This window comes from Manacus candei, unplaced genomic scaffold (genome assembly GCF_025592945.1).
Source record: "Manacus candei isolate 608988 ecotype Guabito, Panama unplaced genomic scaffold, ASM2559294v1 h1tg000041l, whole genome shotgun sequence".
Taxonomy (NCBI): Eukaryota; Metazoa; Chordata; class Aves; order Passeriformes; family Pipridae; genus Manacus; species Manacus candei.
Window position 1 is genome coordinate 5460721 of NW_026138089.1, and position 17283 is coordinate 5478003.

General features: G+C 40.6%; 1 protein-coding gene across 7 annotated transcripts in view; it reads left to right on the top strand.

Moving 5' to 3' along the window:
- PHKA2 (phosphorylase kinase regulatory subunit alpha 2) overlaps positions 1 to 17283 on the top strand; it is a 48853-nt gene that overhangs the window by 2699 nt on the left and 28871 nt on the right. For 4 of the 7 annotated variants that reach the window (XR_007905842.1, XM_051795121.1, XM_051795122.1 and 1 more), the window contains exons 2-14: positions 2883 to 3041; positions 4389 to 4436; positions 4912 to 5080; positions 5908 to 5990; positions 6766 to 6846; positions 8937 to 9035; positions 9355 to 9501; positions 9726 to 9779; positions 10331 to 10453; positions 12435 to 12530; positions 13873 to 13980; positions 14704 to 14782; positions 16175 to 16309. Coding sequence is in view for 6 of the 7 variants with exons in the window: in XM_051795121.1 (XP_051651081.1) it covers positions 2883 to 3041; positions 4389 to 4436; positions 4912 to 5080; positions 5908 to 5990; positions 6766 to 6846; positions 8937 to 9035; positions 9355 to 9501; positions 9726 to 9779; positions 10331 to 10453; positions 12435 to 12530; positions 13873 to 13980; positions 14704 to 14782; positions 16175 to 16309 (1381 nt within the window). In the remaining variant the exon portion in view is untranslated. Of the gene's footprint in view, positions 1 to 2882; positions 3042 to 4388; positions 4437 to 4911; positions 5081 to 5907; positions 5991 to 6765; positions 6983 to 8936; positions 9036 to 9354; positions 9502 to 9725; positions 9780 to 10330; positions 10454 to 12434; positions 12531 to 13872; positions 13981 to 14703; positions 14783 to 16174; positions 16310 to 17283 lie in introns of those variants that run through there. The other 3 variants (XM_051795123.1, XM_051795125.1, XM_051795126.1) reach the window with 3 other exon arrangements.

Consider the following 17283-nt stretch of genomic DNA (forward strand, 5'->3'; position numbering starts at 1 on the left):
GACAGTTTTCCTTGTGTGGAACCTTGCAGGATGGGGTCAGTAGCAAACTTGTTCTCACTTTGCAGATGTTGCATTCTGCTGATCAGTCTCTGCACCATGCACAGTGATAGGTCCTGTTAAAGGTTGTTCAAGGAGGCTAAGACCAGACAGCTGGCTCCTGTCTGTGTGGGATCTGCCAGCAGCTCCATGTACCCCCAGGGGCAGTGGACAGAGGGATGCTTCGGTGCTGAAGCAGAGCAGACACTGAAGAGCACCACCAGAAGGATGTTCTCAGCTGCTTATTACAGCTCTTAAATTGAAGGAGATAAGAAAAAATGTGAATCTTAAGATATACCCATAAAATAGTAAAACTTAACACCTGTGTACATTTTAAATATTGGTACAGTGCTATAAGTGGAAAGCATATGGAACTGATAAGGAAAGCACATCTGTCATGCTTTTATGATTAAGCCCAACTGTGTTACATCTGGTTTCACACAAGCAAGCTATCTGCAGGCTTTGCTAGAGCTTACATCAGTTTTCATCTGATAGATCAATGAGACAGGTGCAAATTAAATAGATTTTCAGCAAGATGCCAAATGTGGGCTTATTTGTTTTGCTAGTCTGGTTAGAACCCCGTTGTTTTTGTGCCTGTACTGCTGAAGTTCTTATTAGTGCCTGCTGCCCTGTAGGAACTGGTATGTTTTGTGGTTTGGGTTGCTGGGGGGTTTTTTGTCTCCAGATTAAGAGACAGATTTAAAAATAGGATTGGGCATGATACAACAGTTTAAAGTCTTAGTCCAGCAATCAGCTTTCTGTTGCAGCACTCTCAGCTGAGAGCCCATGGGTGCTGGTAAAATTCTTTGCTCTGTGGATCTGTATGTGCAATGTGATTTGCAGGATGAGACCTGCTAGTCCAATTAGCAATCACTGCATAGATGTAATGCTTTGAAGTACTAATTGAGCTAAAATCCCTTTGACATCTGTGGGATTAAGTGCACTCAGTGTTTCTCTTGAGTTCTTTAGCACCTTGTAAGTGCTGTAGTTTTCGTATGGTGTCAGCAGGTAACAGAAGCAAATAATTGTAGATTTTAAGAGTAAACACTTTCTAAAAAATTCAGAGCAAAACCACTTAAAATATTAATTCATATATTATGTTGTTCTGCTAACAGTCCGAATGTGCATGAGGAAAGACATTAATGTGTTGTCAATCCATGAGAAGCAGCCCCAGTGTGCCCCAAAAACCGGGACCATCTTGTAGAGGAACCAAAGGTTCTGAAATGGTGATAGCTGCCCTTGGATGTGTTTAATACAGCCTCTTGAAGGTAGGCAGGTCCCTTCCTGGGAGCTGAAAAGTCTTTTAAAGTCTTGCATGGGCCATTTTTCTGGGATTTCCATTTTGGTACCCAGAGACATTTTTATTTTTCAACTGGCAGCCAGCCCAGTATTGAGTGGGGAAAAATAAACTAAAAGGATCGTTTCTCAGACAGCAAGGTGATCTCTATTAAGCCAGGGCTGCAGGTGCATAGACATTTGTTGTCCTGTATGGGAGGGAGAGAGAGAACTAAAGTGCTAAAAATGCTGGGAATACGCTGTCTGCCTCTCAGATCCTGGGTTTTGTCCTGTGGGCACAGTGCCGAACTGGGACCGAGGTTTCCTTTTTTGCTTGCATACTTGTTCTTCTGTTACTCCTTGCTTGACTTTTCAAGATCAAAATGATGATTTTTAAGCTGTTTGCATTCATATGTGCTACTTTCCCCATCAAACAGGTGAGTGAGGGATCCTTCAGTTGTTACTTGGTTTGTGGAGACCGCGCTGAGGAGGGACTGTTTCAGCAGAGCCACATCTCTACTGTCAGGGAGCCACTAAACACTGCTGTACTTAAACCAGTCACGTCTGTCAGGCTGTCACCCCTGTGGTGTTCAGTGGTCACATGCAAAGCCCAGGAAATTGTAACTGAAGCTCCTCCCCCTCAAAGCGGCTTCTTAAAAATGACTGTGGAAGGAGTTGAGTAAACAGTGTGTGGGAGAAATGACAAATTGGTGTATGTATTCTTTTAAATTTTACTCATCTTTATTATTGTAATCTTTGCCCCTTGTCACGTCAGCCCAGGCAACTGGTCTTCATTCACTGAAATTTTCTGTAAAGGCTTGATTTGACTGAAACTTCTATTGACCTTTTCCTTCTTTGCCTCATTTTTTTATTAGTGCAGAACATACAGCCGAGAAAGACAGTCTTAAATAGTGATAGTGAAGTGATGGGAATCAATGATGCAATGAAAAATTTAATGGAGTATTTGGAGTGCAGGAGGCTACTCACTGTGCTGCTTTTCAACACCTTCAGAATTTGTCTTTCTGTACTTTTTCCAAAGGAGAATATAAAAAGGCTTTGCATGCATTCATTTAGCTGTCATAAACCCAGCAGGCAGATATACAGAAATACTTTTTTAATCTCCTAGAAGATAAGTAGTGGTTTTTACTTCCTTGAGATTATGTCAGAGACCAGATGCATAGAAAAGAATATATTCCAGACTGAATTTCTAATGTTGACTGGTACTCTCTTTTCCTCACAAATATCTAAAATTTAAATTCCTATTTCCTCAATGTATTTAGAATTTCACTCAGTTACTTAGCTAACAGTCCTGTGTGGATGAGAATGCCCAGCTGGATACTGTAAGTTTTACATCCTGAAGTGTTCCAATGAATTTTACATTTCACTTACATGAGTTTGGGAAAGAAAGATGGGACCTCACTTCTGTTGTGAAATTGTGAGCAACCACAGTGTGCAATCTGCGTGAAATCATGTTTATTTTGTTACCCTTTAATACAGAAAGAAGTGGTGCTTCTTAATGGATGGGACTTCAGGTAGTAATATTTGTTCTTTATTCCTTCTGCCATGGTTAGAATCCAGTTACAGGACTGCTTTCAGCCGGTGCAGACCATAAAGATGCCTGGGTTCGGGACAACGTCTACAGCATCCTGGCTGTGTGGGGGCTGGGAATGGCTTATCGGAAGAACGCGGACCGGGACGAGGATAAGGCCAAAGCCTACGAGCTCGAACAGGTTTGTCAAAGTTTGGCATAAACCAGTTATACTGTTTGTTTCACAGTGGTGTTTTTGAAAAGTGCATTCATGCTGCTGCTGCGCCTGGGGTCTGGCAGGGTTTTCCCAGTTTGGAGTACATGTCTTGTTCCAATGACAGCAACATCCCTGCAGCGTGTGGTGTGCAGTATCCCTGGCAACCTTCTGGCAAGCAGGATTTGGAGAACTGCATGGCAGAGAGGCTAACATCTCAATTAAAATGCAAACAGAACAAAAACGTGCAGGAGTCAAACTTCCATCCGTTGGCCAATTGTTGAAAATTAAGCTTCTGAGAGATTTTGTGCCCAGATTTACAAGCCTGTCCCTCATGAGCTGTATTGTACAGCAGAAAATCAGGCCTAGGTTGCTTGGATGCTATGGTAGCAATCTATCTGCTGGACCGTTCTTCCCTGTAAGGATGAGCATGCCATTTAAAGTAACTGTCTTCAGAATGTGCACTTGTGTCATCTCACGGAGGACGTACATGGTGTATAGGTGTGTTTGATCAATCCAGAGAAGGTAACTCTCCAAACTGGTAAGACTTGTGCTGGAGAATTGGAAGGGGAGGTAACTCCCACAGTTAATTTCTTGACTTGCAGCTGGGAAAGTGGATATTAGAAGTGAGAGTGCAGAGATGGGTTGAATGGCAAGTGAGGGATTATGGTGCCAATGTCCTGCTGTCATTTTGAAGTCACTGGGTAAATATTTGCTGACATGTCCTGCTCAAACCAAGGAGATCTGTGGTGACAGAATAACCTTGGTTCTGCATGATCATATTTTGAGGCTATAGCTTTTGAGTAAAAAGATGGGGTTGATTTCTCTATTTAAGGCAAAATCTTGTACTTCTCTACATTCACATGTATGGCCCTTTCTTTACACCAGTCACCTGCTTTCTGTTGTACTGTATAAGAAGCAGAAGAAGCTTTACAGGTCTTCCAGTTGTGTCAATGTCTTACAGTCACCTACCAGTGTTCCCTGGATCTGTCACTGTAAAAATAATAATAATAATAATAATAATGATAATTAGATGACATAGAATTCCTCTTATTTCCTTAACTGGATAGAAGGACCACAGAGAGTTGTTCCACTGTTTAGAGAGGGCCTTTGGGAAAAGATTTGTTCTTCTAGGTAGGGATGTAGGAATAAAAATTGATGAGTGTATTTAAAAAAAAAAAAAAGGCATGTAGAGTATTTGGGGCAAATACACACTTTTTTTACCTTTGGCAGGACGTTAGTAGAGTGTGTGAGCTTTATCACTTTTGAATGTTGTTTGTAACAGCTGATGAGGCTGACCAGTGAGGGTGTCACTGCTGTGTTTTGTTCCTGCAGAATGTTGTGAAGCTGATGCGGGGACTCTTGCAGTGCATGATGAGACAGGTAATGTCATAGGTATGGGTTGAATTAGTATGTGTTGTATTTACAAAGCATTTCATTGAAGCATATATTTGCTATGTCTTCTGTGGAGTGACTATTTTTGCATGTGTGTAGATGGTGATGTGGGGAATCTTTTTAAAACTGTTGAGCAAAACTCTGATCTTGCTTGCACTTTTTTGAGATTGTGCTTGTAGCAAATCAGAGTTTTGCCTTTGCAAACTGATTTTCACCAAGATGCACACTTGTAGTTTAGATCTGAACTCAACAAGGTAATTTCATCTTATTCTTTTCTGTAGAAATGTGGATTTAACTGGAGTCTAAAGTCAGAGTTGTGTTTAAGCACTCTGATCAATCAAAATACATTGAAGTGAGGTAACAGGAATTAGAACCTCAAGTTTCTCCTCATCTAAGAAAAGTTGTTAATTTTGAAATAGTTCTTCTGAAATGTTTCAACTTTGAGCTTTGTGGTATTTTTTAGGTAGATAAGGTAGAGAGGTTCAAACGCACACAGAGTACCAAAGACTGCCTCCATGCCAAGTATAACTCTGCAACTTGTGCCACAGTGGTTGGGGACGACCAGTGGGGGCATCTGCAAGTGGATGCAACTTCCCTTTACCTGCTCTTCTTGGCACAGATGACTGCATCAGGTAAGCAGAAGATATTTTTGCCTTTTGTTGCAGTCTTTTTCTATTCTAGCATTCATTTAAAAAGGAAAAATAAAGTAGTAACAAGCTTTAAAGACCTTTAAATAATTATAACTTGGAAGTAATGTTTCTCTGGAAAAGAGATAGGACTTACTTAGGATTTCATGTTTATAGTAACTGGCAGTGTCTATTCCTTTAATGATTACTGGCATACAAATACATGAGATATTGAGAGTCATGTCAGAGAAATCTCGTGTTTAAAGATAGTGTCCTGATGGACAACCAAGTTTCTTCAGAGAGTGGCGACATCAAATCAGGTACCACTTTGTGCCATCTGTTCCTTTTACTGGTGCAGTTTTATCTTGTGTTCCTCTCTACTGCACTCCTCATGTGAGGATAAGGATTTGTTTCCTTACATATTTTTCTGCCCTTGGAGACCCTTGAAGTTGACCCCTTCCTAGTGGGCACCTGGTCGTCCTGGAGTTCCTCGACAGAGCACTAAGCAGGCAGAGGGGTGGGGAGCTGTGGGTATTGGTATGCACTGCTCTGAAGAGCCAGAGCTGACTCAGATGTCTCTGCTTTGTACCCACTGTCTGAATGCCACCCCTACAGGAGTTCTTTGAAACCGTATGTATTAGTGGCATTTGAAGTATTTTGTCAGTAGCAAGTATTGAGGTTTGCTGCCTGACCTACTGAAATTAGTATGAGTTTTTCCTTTGATTTCAGTGGGCAGTAGTTGGTAGCAAATAAACAAAAGCATGAAACTTACTGAAGGGGAAATATTTCAGTTCTGATACAGTATAATTAATCCCTTCCCTTCTTTTAATCAGGGTTACGTATCATCTTCACCCTTGATGAAGTTACCTTTATTCAGAATCTTGTCTTCTACATAGAAGCTGCCTACAAAGTTGCTGTAAGTAGTTATTTATATGTAAATCATCTGAATGCTGCTCAGGTTTACGTGGAAAATTATTTATTGATGGAGAAGGAAAACAGGGACTTGCTTTTTTCATGAGAAGGTATCAGAACCTGTCAGTACTTTACACTGTGAGCAGCATCTTTGGAGATGTTGGGAGGGCTGTGGAGGATCTGCTGCTGCGTGGGTGAGGTACACCTGTTCTGTCATAATAACAGAGGGGTTTTTAATTGATAAGGACTCTTTCTTCTGTGCCTTTTGCAACCAGACGTGTCTATCTCGTGTTGGCCTTTTTAACCACCAGTGCGCTTGTAACAAATGTGGGTAGAGCCCTTCCCAAATCTTTGTCTGTGAAGCCTAGCCATGATGATAATGATGAATAATATTTCCTGATGTCTAATTAAAATATTTTGGGCCTTTCTAAAAGAGCAGGATGGTAACAAGCGTTCTGGAAAGTGATAAGTTGAGGGGACACAGGGAGAAACATGTACAGGGGGAGGGATAAAGGGCTTTGTGTGTTTTGTGAAGGCAGTGATTCATGACTGTATACCTGATCCTGCTGGAGTATACTTTTATGTGCTGCTCTTTAAACATGAGCAGGGTCTCTTTGGAGACTTAAAGCCCCTTTTCTTTCCTTCTTTTTTCTTTTTTTTTTGAAGGCCAATTATAAGCTAATTTCATACAGGAGACTGGATTTGTTGTGGGGCAAGGGGGGGAAACATTGTGTTTGTATATAATAATGCCATTTTTTTTCTTGATGATGTTGTTGTAGGATTATGGAATTTGGGAACGTGGTGATAAGACAAACCAGGGCATCCCTGAACTGAACGCAAGCTCCGTAGGGATGGCCAAAGTGAGAATGTCTTCCTGACACCTCCTTCGTGGCTGTTGTGTTGTGCTGAAGGGCTCTGTCAAACCCGATCGCTCCCTTTGCATAGTCTTCTTGGCCACTGCAGTAGTTGACTGATTGTGTAAGAATTCTTGTTTGGGTGTGAGTGAGTATTTTTTAGCGTAAAATCTTTGGGATAATGGCTCTCATTGAAGGACCTCAGCACAGTTGTTCCAGGGATTGCAAGTAGGGTACCACATTCATTGAACTGTGAATCTAATAGATTCAGTACGGTGCAGTCTCATAAAGTGGCCTCTGGTTTTCATTCCCTCTTTCTTAATTCTCCAGCCCCACTATCATATGTGATGTTTTCATGGTAAGATTAAATCTGATGTAAATTCTGGATAACAGCAGACTATCAGTCTAAGAAATTCTTCACAAGTAATTCAGAAAGAAAAATAAATGAAGATGTACTTTAAAAAAAGTGGATATTTCTCGTTCCCCCATAGCACAAGGTCACAGAGATACTAAAAGAAGTTCAGAAGGTCATAAATGTAAATGTGTAATCAACAACTACCTTTTCACTTGGTGTCTGGAGGACTGGCAGAAGACAAAGATCATTAAGGTCAAAGGTGTATTTGCATTTCAGCAGGGTTTGTTAGTTACCAAGATCTTGTGTGCATTGCAAGAGGGGGAAACTGCTGGTCTTGACCCCACAGTTCAGTTGAACAGCGATGGGGCAGTGTCTGTCAGGGCAGTTGTTCCTTAGATGTCCACTGTGAGATTTTTTTACCCTGAACATTCTGGTGTGGTCTCTGTGTGACATCCAGACCTGTTGATGTCGAGATGATCTGCAGAACTTGCTGCACAACTTCTCTGGGGATCTGAGTTCAATAGAAGTGTTGTTTCAAATGGGAACTGGTGGTGGGCACAGTGAAGGGCCTGCTGCAGAAGCTGAGGTAGATGCTCTTTGTTTTAAATGTGCTTCAGGAATTCTGTCCCATACCTGCTTTGTGTGGCTACCCATGGCAACAGCACAGCACAGAGCATATGCCTTTGAGTGGTTCTCAGAACCTTTTCTGCTCCATTAAAACTGTCCCTGGTCCCAGCTATCAGTTCCTCAACAGGACTTTCTGCCACTGTCAGGAACATCTGCTGCTGTAGTGCTGGTCTAGAGAGAGGGGCTCTGCAGAGGCAGTAAACCCATCTTTGTGTTGGAATAAGAAAAATATCCTTGCTTCTCTGCAGAGAGAGAAGGAAAGCTGTCCTGTGTGATCCTTCCTTTGTCAGAGAAGCTGCATGTCCATGAAGCTGCAGGACAAAAACAGGCAACAATTCAGTGTTACCACAACCCTATGAATTTGCATTTCGGAGGAGGACTCTGCTAGCCTGGCAGAGTCTTTTCCTGCCACACTCCCTATGTGGTGCTGCACACCCCAATTCTTCAAAGTCAGGTTTTGTAGCCTGCTAGGTTAAAGTAAGAATGTCCAAATTGAGTCAGTGTTTGGGCTGACAGTGTCTTCACCAGGCAAATGCACTATGGCCAAGAGGTATGATGTGTAGTGATTCACCTGTTGGCATGGAGCACTGTGTGCCTCAGTTGGCTGTGGGGAGATCAGACATCTCATTTCTCTTCTGCTCGGGAAGTGACGGTATCAGAGAGGTGCTGAAGGTCTCCTCTTAAGGGGTCAGCCTTTGCTGATTCTGGGTTGCCTTGAACAAGTCTTCCTCTTTGAGCAGTTCTTCAGGCAGGAGGAGCGAAAGGACACTGAATGGGAGTTATTTTGGAATGTGGGACAGGACATGACATTTATAACTAAGTACTTCACTGTTTAGGTGATGTCTCAGTGGAAGCCCAGCTCTCCATTGTTTTGCATTGCCTTTAAATTGTAAGAAGGATCACCAGCACATCAATCATGTATCCAGCTAGTGGAAAGACAGAAATATTTACTTTTTCTAAAATACTACCAAGCTTCCCTTTAAATAAAAAATGTCTGTGGAGCAAACTTATGTCTTATATAAACTCCTTCAGAGGATAAACACAGGTGCTATGGTGTATACTTGGTTTAAAAGGTATCTAATGATTTTGGTTTGTGGTTTGCTTTTCTTTGAAGGCTGCTTTGGAAGCAATTGATGAACTAGATCTTTTTGGAGCTCATGGAGGACACAAATCAGTGATTCATGTTCTTCCTGATGAAGTAGAACACTGTCAGGTAAAATTAGTTTTCTCTTTCATTTGCTAGGGGAAAAGCTAACCCTCTCCCTTTTGTTTTTAAATGAAATGTTGATTAACTGAACCAAGAACTCAGTGTAATACGGATGGCTGCAGGCTATGCTGTTCACCCTGTTCTAGTAGATCATGAAAAAATGAGTGGTGTGAAGTATTCGCATTCTAACTTGTTTAAAAATAACTATGCAGAGAGTTCTCTGTCAGTTTGCAAATAATATAGTCTGTTCCATTTACACTTGACATAGTCTTTTGAAGTATGTAAATTGTTTCACATCCGTTTCTTCTATTCTTGTTTTGCTCAGTCTATTCTATACTCCATGCTGCCAAGGGCATCCACGTCAAAGGAGATAGATGCTGGCCTTCTCTCTATTATTTCTTACCCAGCTTTTGCAGTGGAGGATCTAAACCTTGTTAATGTAACCAAGAGTGAAATCATATCCAAATTGCAGGTAAGAATTTCCTTTATTTTTGTTTTACAGAAAGAAAAAGAAACAGAACCTCTCTTTCCTAACCAAAAATTCTGATTAAACAAGGGTTGCCAGACTTGGTTCATCTGTACCTGCAAAAGAGGAAGGAAAATCTCGAAGTGACCCTTAAATCTCAGCACTTGTTATGTTAGTCTGTGAGGAAGAACAGTATGTGTAATTTTCTGTAATTTTGTGTGTTTTTACAGGGCCGCTATGGCTGCTGTCGCTTTCTCCGAGATGGTTACAAGACACCCAGAGAGGTACTTCTGATGTGTATTTTCAGTAGGCATTAGGAAGAATTTTATCTCTTCTTTATAGACATACTTTGTCTTATTTACATGAAGGAGTAAAGTTCTCCATCACTGCTAAGACATCTTAGTGGACTTGGAGGTAATCCAGGTATCCACCCTAGAAATGACACATATGTGAAGGAGGCTAAGGGTTTGAAAACCATTTATTAAGGACAAAATGTAATTAAATAATTCTGTAAGAAATTGATCCTTAGATATGCTTATGGTGTCTAAGCAGAAGCAGTGTCCCTGAAGCATTTCAAAGTATCTTTGAACTGAGGCAAAGCCAAGATTACTTGGGTGACACATTCTGAGACTAGGAAGGGTCGATTTGTCTAGGGAAACATTAAATGAGTTTGAGGCTGAATGTAAAAAAGCGAGGAGATTGCATGGAAACTATTTCTGATGGGTTTATTGGTTTCTAGGTTTTAATTACTTGTATAAAACAGGCTACCATTATGATTGCAATATGGGTGACTAAACTAGCACTGTGACTAAACAAGTGTGTTTGAATTTTTTAGGATCCAAGTAGGCTACACTATGATCCTGCTGAGCTCAAGCTCTTTGAGAATATTGAATGTGAGTGGCCAGTATTCTGGACATACTTCCTAATTGATGGAATATTTAATGAGGACAAAATTCAGGTGAGAAAAGAGAAATTGCTTTCAAATTGCAAAGCCATTTACCCACGGCATTTTGGAACTTTGCTCCGTGTTTATTTGGGGTATCAGTCGGATAGGGTGGAAATAGTCTTCAGCCATTCTCACCTTCCTGGGGAGTTCCTGACATGATAGAAGAGAAGGGTTGTGCACACTGGGGCCTTGTTGCCCTATCCCTGCCAGGCTGAGTGGCTCTGTTAGCTGGTGTGGTAAAACTGGGCTGAACAGGGTTTATATGCCTAGTTTTGTCTTGTCACCAACCTCGATGCCCCTTTCGCAATTACTTCAGGATGAGAGAAGCTTCTTTTCCCCAACCTCTGTGGCTTGGCTACTGAGAACAAGATTTGTGCTACTTTAAGTCCTGTTGTATATTCCGAGAGATTTGGGGTTGCCTTATGAGGAGCCATTTCATTTTTACTAGTTCCATAATTCACTTCATGCCATTACTGTGTCAAGCACCCAGTGGTCAGGGCAGCTAAATTGGTTGTTGCCCTCCAAAGGTTATGGTGGCATGTGGGGAGTGTTGGTGAGTTAAAGAGCAGCAAGTAGCCAGGACCAAATGTATTCAGATCGGACCTTCTGTGGATTGGTGGCTTGGAAGAAGTAAAAAATAAATGTGATTTAAAATTGCCTAGTATGCAGAGGGACAGGAGATTGCTAAACTCCTTAAAAAATAAAATGACATCAGAAACAAAACAGAGAATTTCAGACCAAAAAACCTTCTTTCTGTACTGGATGTTGCAAATCAAGTGAAATACTTACTGACACTAGAAATGTAAAATGTTTCCTGAATACAGTAAAAATGTGTTTTTACTGTGAAATGGTGAAGAGAGAAATGACATTATTTCATGAGGGGGGAAATCAGAAAGTATACTGAAACTTCAGTCCTGACAATAAAATAGCACTTCATGAAGCAGTCTCTAGAACTTAGGTGGATTATCTGGGACAGTATGTACCTGTTTGCTTTTATGTTGTGCAGACAGGCTGTGCTAGGGCATGGTCAGGGCAATTACTCCTGGTTTCCACTGTTTAAACATAGCTGAATGAGTCACTGAGACACTGAGATGAGTGTCTAGTCTTCCCCAGTTACTGCTGCAATTCTTAGAAAAACAAGCACCCTGAGGACTCAAAAAGAGTGGAGAAGGACAGGATACTGAAAATGTGAGTGTACCCTAATGTGAAACTGTGGGTTCCTTACTTTGTGTGGTCCCCTGTACTCAGGAATAGCAGAAATAGGATCTCAGAGTCAGATACTGTTAGTGCTTGAAAACAGATTCCCTCTAAGTAAAAAAATTGGAATGGGATAATTGAGAAATGGAACAAATAAGGAATCAGGTAAAAAGAAAATATATTACCTGTTCTTTATTTTGTATCAATCTGCTGCTCGTGTTCGTAATTTGTTGTCTAACCATACAAGAAGATGATTTTCTGTTCAGTGAACTTAGATATTTTTAAACAGTTTAAATCAATTTTAAGCTTTCCATGGGACAAATTTTTAAGCAAATCAGTTAAGAGAAACTGATTTCCCAATCCTGCAAAGCGGAATTCAGTAAGTCATAGGCAATATGCGTGGTAGAAAGCTGACAATTTATACACCTTGCACTCTTATGGATATTGGCAGTCTGATGCCCATGTCCTGCATTGTCATCCATTGCAAATTTCATGTAGGATTTGTTCCAATGACTTCTTTATAGGGATGTGTTAGACATTTTGTGCTGCAGAGGTACATTACAGATTAAAGACGAGTGTTCATATTTCTAAGGCTGATAATATTGAGATGCTGGAACAGTCTCTGATAATTTGAACCCTGTTCTTCCATCAGTCATGATCCCCCCCCCCCCTTTTTTTAATATAGATGAATATTCATCAGAAAAGTATGGTTGGAAAGTAGTAAAACTTTAACTTTATTGTTTCAGTTTTGCTGACTGTAATGTGAATTCTTACTTTTATTTAAAAATATTTCCAGGTACAAGAGTACAGAGAGGCTCTGGAAGGAATACTTATTAGAGAGAAGAATGGATTAGTGCTAATGCCTGAACTATATGCAGTCCCTCCAGACAAGGTATTGTGAAAATGCAGCATCCAATTCGGAGTGCAAAGTAGAGATAGCAAGAGGAATGGTTTTATAGTTTTTCCTGTATCTGAAAATGAAAAAAGAGTACTGCACATTATTTGAAAAAGTAAGAGACCTCTCACAGCTCCTGCTGAGAAATGATAAATTTTAGGCTTCCACATTGCCCCATTTCTTCCTTGGAAATCTGAGTGTCTGTGAAAATATTAGAGCATGTCTAAAATTTTACATGCTTATAGCAAGATACACATTTAAGAAGTGTTGATACTGACTTAGGAACTCAAGCTCAATGAAGAAATAAAGCATAGACTGTCTTTTCTGTCTAGTTGATTGATTGTGCTGCTCTTTTTCAGAGCTTGTATGGGAGACAGAAACAGGCTTCAGATGGATTAGGATTTGGGCTGGGGTTTTTGTTTGTTTTCTATGGGTATTTTCTTTTCCCCCATCTTTGCTGTTACTGTTTATCTGATTCGCCCATTGTGACAGAGAAATTCAGATGAGCTTGTGTGCTCTTCCATGCTATTTGCCTTTGTATCCCTCCCTGCCAACTTCTTCTCCCACTCCAGGCTTCTCAGCCCTCACCCACTAAGGGTATGGAGCCTCCTGGGTAGGTCTGAGCTGGTCAGCCGACAGCTGATGTCTTGCTCGCAGGTGGAAACTCTGAATTGCCTTCCTAGTGGGAACAAGCGTGTAAGAGTTCAGAGCCTTCTTGTGAATTTTGATATGATGATAATAATCTGACAAACATGCCAAATAAACAGGGTAGATTTTGTCTATTTAAAGATGTAATGCTGGAGGGTTTTCCCCCTGCCCTCAGTAGGTCTGTATACTGCAAAACCAAGGCAGTTGTTCTTTTTCTAAATTATAAGTCTGCTCTTAATTTTTGCATTGGCCATCCTTGCTAACACAGGAAAGGTGGAATAGCCTTAATTTTTGGAAAACAGCTTTATTTTAGAAAGCTAGGTAGACATCAGTGAAGTTAAAGTGTCATCTTGGAAGGGATTGGAAAGCAGGCATCCAGTTACCTATGAGCAGCTCAGAGGGAAGGCAGCAAAGGCATGATGAGAAGAAAGTGGAAGAGCTAACACCAAAGCTATAATTGCATGCAGAGTCCCTATTCATCCTCCAGCTTTGAAGGGTTGGGCAGAGTACAAAAAGGAAGTGTAGTTCCAGTCCCAAAAAATGTGCAGCCTTAAAAGTAAAATCGAGATGTTTAAGTCAGTAATAATGGCAGGTTAACAAGGGTAGATGATAGACCATATGTTTTCAAGTACTTACCAATTGTTCTTCACAACTTCAGGGCAATTTTTCTTGCTTATGTATTTGTTTTCAGGTGGATGAGGAGTATGAAAATCCTCACTCAGTGGATCGTGTCCCAGTGGGAAAGTTGCCACATCTTTGGGGCCAATCATTGTATGTCCTGAGCTGCCTGTTAGCAGAGGTAATTGTTTCTTGTATAGTAGGTAAGCATGTATTTCATTTTGTTTGAGATGGCTTGAGCTTTAAGTACAATTTGGTTGTCAGATAGGGGACAATGTGTTTTCCAGTAGAAACAAGTACAAGAGCCATGAAAGGGTGACTGAGTGACTGAGATTTCAGGAGCTTTTTTTTTTTGTTTTTTTTGTATATATATAGACATGCAACTGTCTGTTTCTAATCAAGCTGAATAAGTTGTCAGATGGACTGGATTTAGGGTTAGGATAGAGGATTATACGAAGGCAAGGCTGATTTGGCTGTTCCAGAGCCAGGATTTTGTGCTATTTCAGCTCCACTAGGCTATGCCTTACTCTGTGGCATAATGTGTCTACTGAGTTGTCCCGTATTAGGCAGACTAGTTGGAGGAACCACAGAATATCTCTGTGGAGCTACAAAGAAAATCACTGGCCTGGCTAAATTATGTTGTCAGTTGCTGCAACTCTAAAATAGGAAATCTGAATATGCAGATTGTGTCAGAACCATTTTCTTGTTGTTCCAAAAAATAGTGCATCCTTTGTTCTTATTGAATGTACTACTTGGTGGCCAGGGTAGATAAACCAGGCCTTAAGTCCTGCTGTACTGAAAAAATACTTCAAAAATTGGTTAAGATTTATTCTAGATATCAGAAGTCTTTTATTTAAAATCTGTTTGTTTCCTTTCTTTTATCTTTCTTTTGCATTCATTCTAGGGATTTCTTGCTGCAGGTGAAATTGATCCCTTAAACAGGAGATTTTCCACTGGATTTAAACCTGATGTTGTGGTACAAGGTGAAGGAGTTTTTTCAGCATTCTGGGTGAATTGAATTGTGTGGTGACAAAGTCCCTAAATAGAGGAGAGAAGAAAGATATGTTAAAAATAAGTGGATTTTTGCTTGGGACACAGATGCTTTAATGAAACTGTAGACAGAGAAAGGGGTTTAACACACTTCTTTAAAAAAAAACTTACTAAAATTTTAAGTCGTCAGGGACTGGAGAGTGGAAAACTTAATCTTATAGAGAAAAGGAGAAACTTGATGCATTCTAGAAAAGAAAAAGCAGGACTGACTGGACATGGATCAGTTTAATTAGGTTTCTGTGCAGCCCCTTTCCCAGAGCAACTGGAGAGCACTGGGTGGGGAGAATCCCTGTCCACAGGGGTGAGGCAGCCAGACTTAGGGCTGGCTTTTGGCTGCTGCAGGAAGTGGCTTCTTCAGTTAGTGCAGGAACAGACAAAACCAGAAAATTAAGATGAGGGCAAACACCAGCTGATCAGGTCTTTAAAACTTTTCAAGGGCTTGTACTGCTCTGAAAGAGCAACCAGCTTGTTTATCAGGAGCAGCATTTATCAATGACACTGTGACCTGGGCTGGTGCTTGTTTATCCCCTGTTGGTATCTCATGGCGGTAGCATTTTGTTATTTTGAAGTGCTCAATTTCCAGTAGAAATAGAAGTGCTGGATTATTTTTAGCATTCTTTGACAATTATTCACAATACAAGGAACAATACTGAATTATTAGTCCCAAACCAATAAGCCACCTATCACGGGTGAAATGTCAAGCGGGACAAGAGATGGATTCAGGGTCTGGATTGTAAATTCCACTGATTTGGGGAATTTTTTTTCTCCTTACCTCTGCCATTTTATGTCCTTTGTAACATTTATTGCTATACAAGTAACAGCACCTGTTCCCCAGGGATTTGGCTGTATTGTTACATTGTGCTGTGTTAAAACCACAAAGATTTTCAAGTTGTGTTTCCTCTTGTTCTATGGGGTAAAAGCCTTATCTGCTAAAAGCTACTGCATGATCCAAACTGGTGGAACTCAAAAAAATAAGAAGAAACTGATAAAGTCTCAAAGAATCTGCTGTAACCTCAGCAGGTCTGATCCTGCTTTGAGCAGGAGGTTTGAGTAGAGACCTCATGAGGACCCTTCCAACTTGAATTACCATGTGGTCCAAAGTGGACAGGAGTAGCAAGAAATATTGAGAAGCAGAAAATCAAAATCTGTCTGACGCCCTCTTGCAATCCCTTTTGTTCTCACAGGCTCATAAATTAAGAAAGACATGAGGTCTTTGGGCCTTTTTAGTTAATGAAATGCATTACTTGAGAGGTGACAGTAGAGATAGTCAACTAAAAAGGGTAGAACATTGTTTCTTAGTAGTGTTTTTGTTTTCTGTTATGCAGTAACTGTCTTAGCAGAATCTAGTCATATTAAGAACCTCTTGCAAGACCGTGGAATCAATGTCCAGAGCATTGCTGATATCCATCCTCTCAGAGTGCAGCCAGCTCGCATCCTGAGTAACCTCTACACCATGCTGGGTTAGTATTGGAACATGGGAGCTTCTCCACTGCTGTGAAAAGTCTTATTTTAAGGGTCATGTTTTGTTTTTTGTTTTTCTTGCTTTACACTGTCTCAATTTCTTTAATTTAATTTCTTTTATTTAAATCAATTTCTCTGATCTAAAAAAAAAAGTGTTTGTGCAAAGAAGCTTAACAAACTTAGAACTTCTGTCTTAAGTAAGGGACTCAAACAGGAGAAAAAATTGCCTCGTTAGAAACAGTGGTGAAAGTACCAGTTTCCCCGTGCCCTCGGAGTTAGGCAAGAACTGACTCTTCTTTTGTCCTCCAGAAACTACTTCAACAGAGAAACTGGCTTTATTAAGAATGCCTGGAAAAATACAGGAAAAAAAAATCAAGTGTTTCTCCTTTCAGAAGCCATGCTGCTGCTATCAGAGCATCTTTGGGCTGTCAAGTTTTTGCTAAAGCTCCTTCCAACCCTGAGCTGAGTTGAGCTGCTGAAGCTCTCTGTCGCAGTTGCAAACCCAGAAGCCTTTAGAGTTTTTCTAAGCTTGGGACTGAAAGTACATTCCAGTTCCTCAGCAGTGGTCCTCAAGTCCTGTTTTCCTCAGAGCCTGAGAGCCGAATTAAATAAAAACCCCAAAACTCCAACTGGGTCTAGTTGTTGAAAATATTTTGATAGCTGTTACTTGATAATCCTTGCTGGAATTATTTGGGTCATGCTGGAAAACCTGTTACATGTATTCCTAATTGAATTTAGTTTTACTTCTTCAGGCATGCCAGAACTCATGACTCAAAACTGTGGATGTTACTACAAAGTAAAACTGTGGTGGAGTGAATCAGCACTGGTAGATTCCTTTACAGTGTGGATAAGGGGAGCACTATCGTGCTTCTTTATCAGCCTGAAGCATGTTTCCATGGTGTCATGGTTTGAGATAGCCCCAAAATCCAATTCCCTAGCTCCATTCCCCCCTCCCACATCTCAACCTAATGTG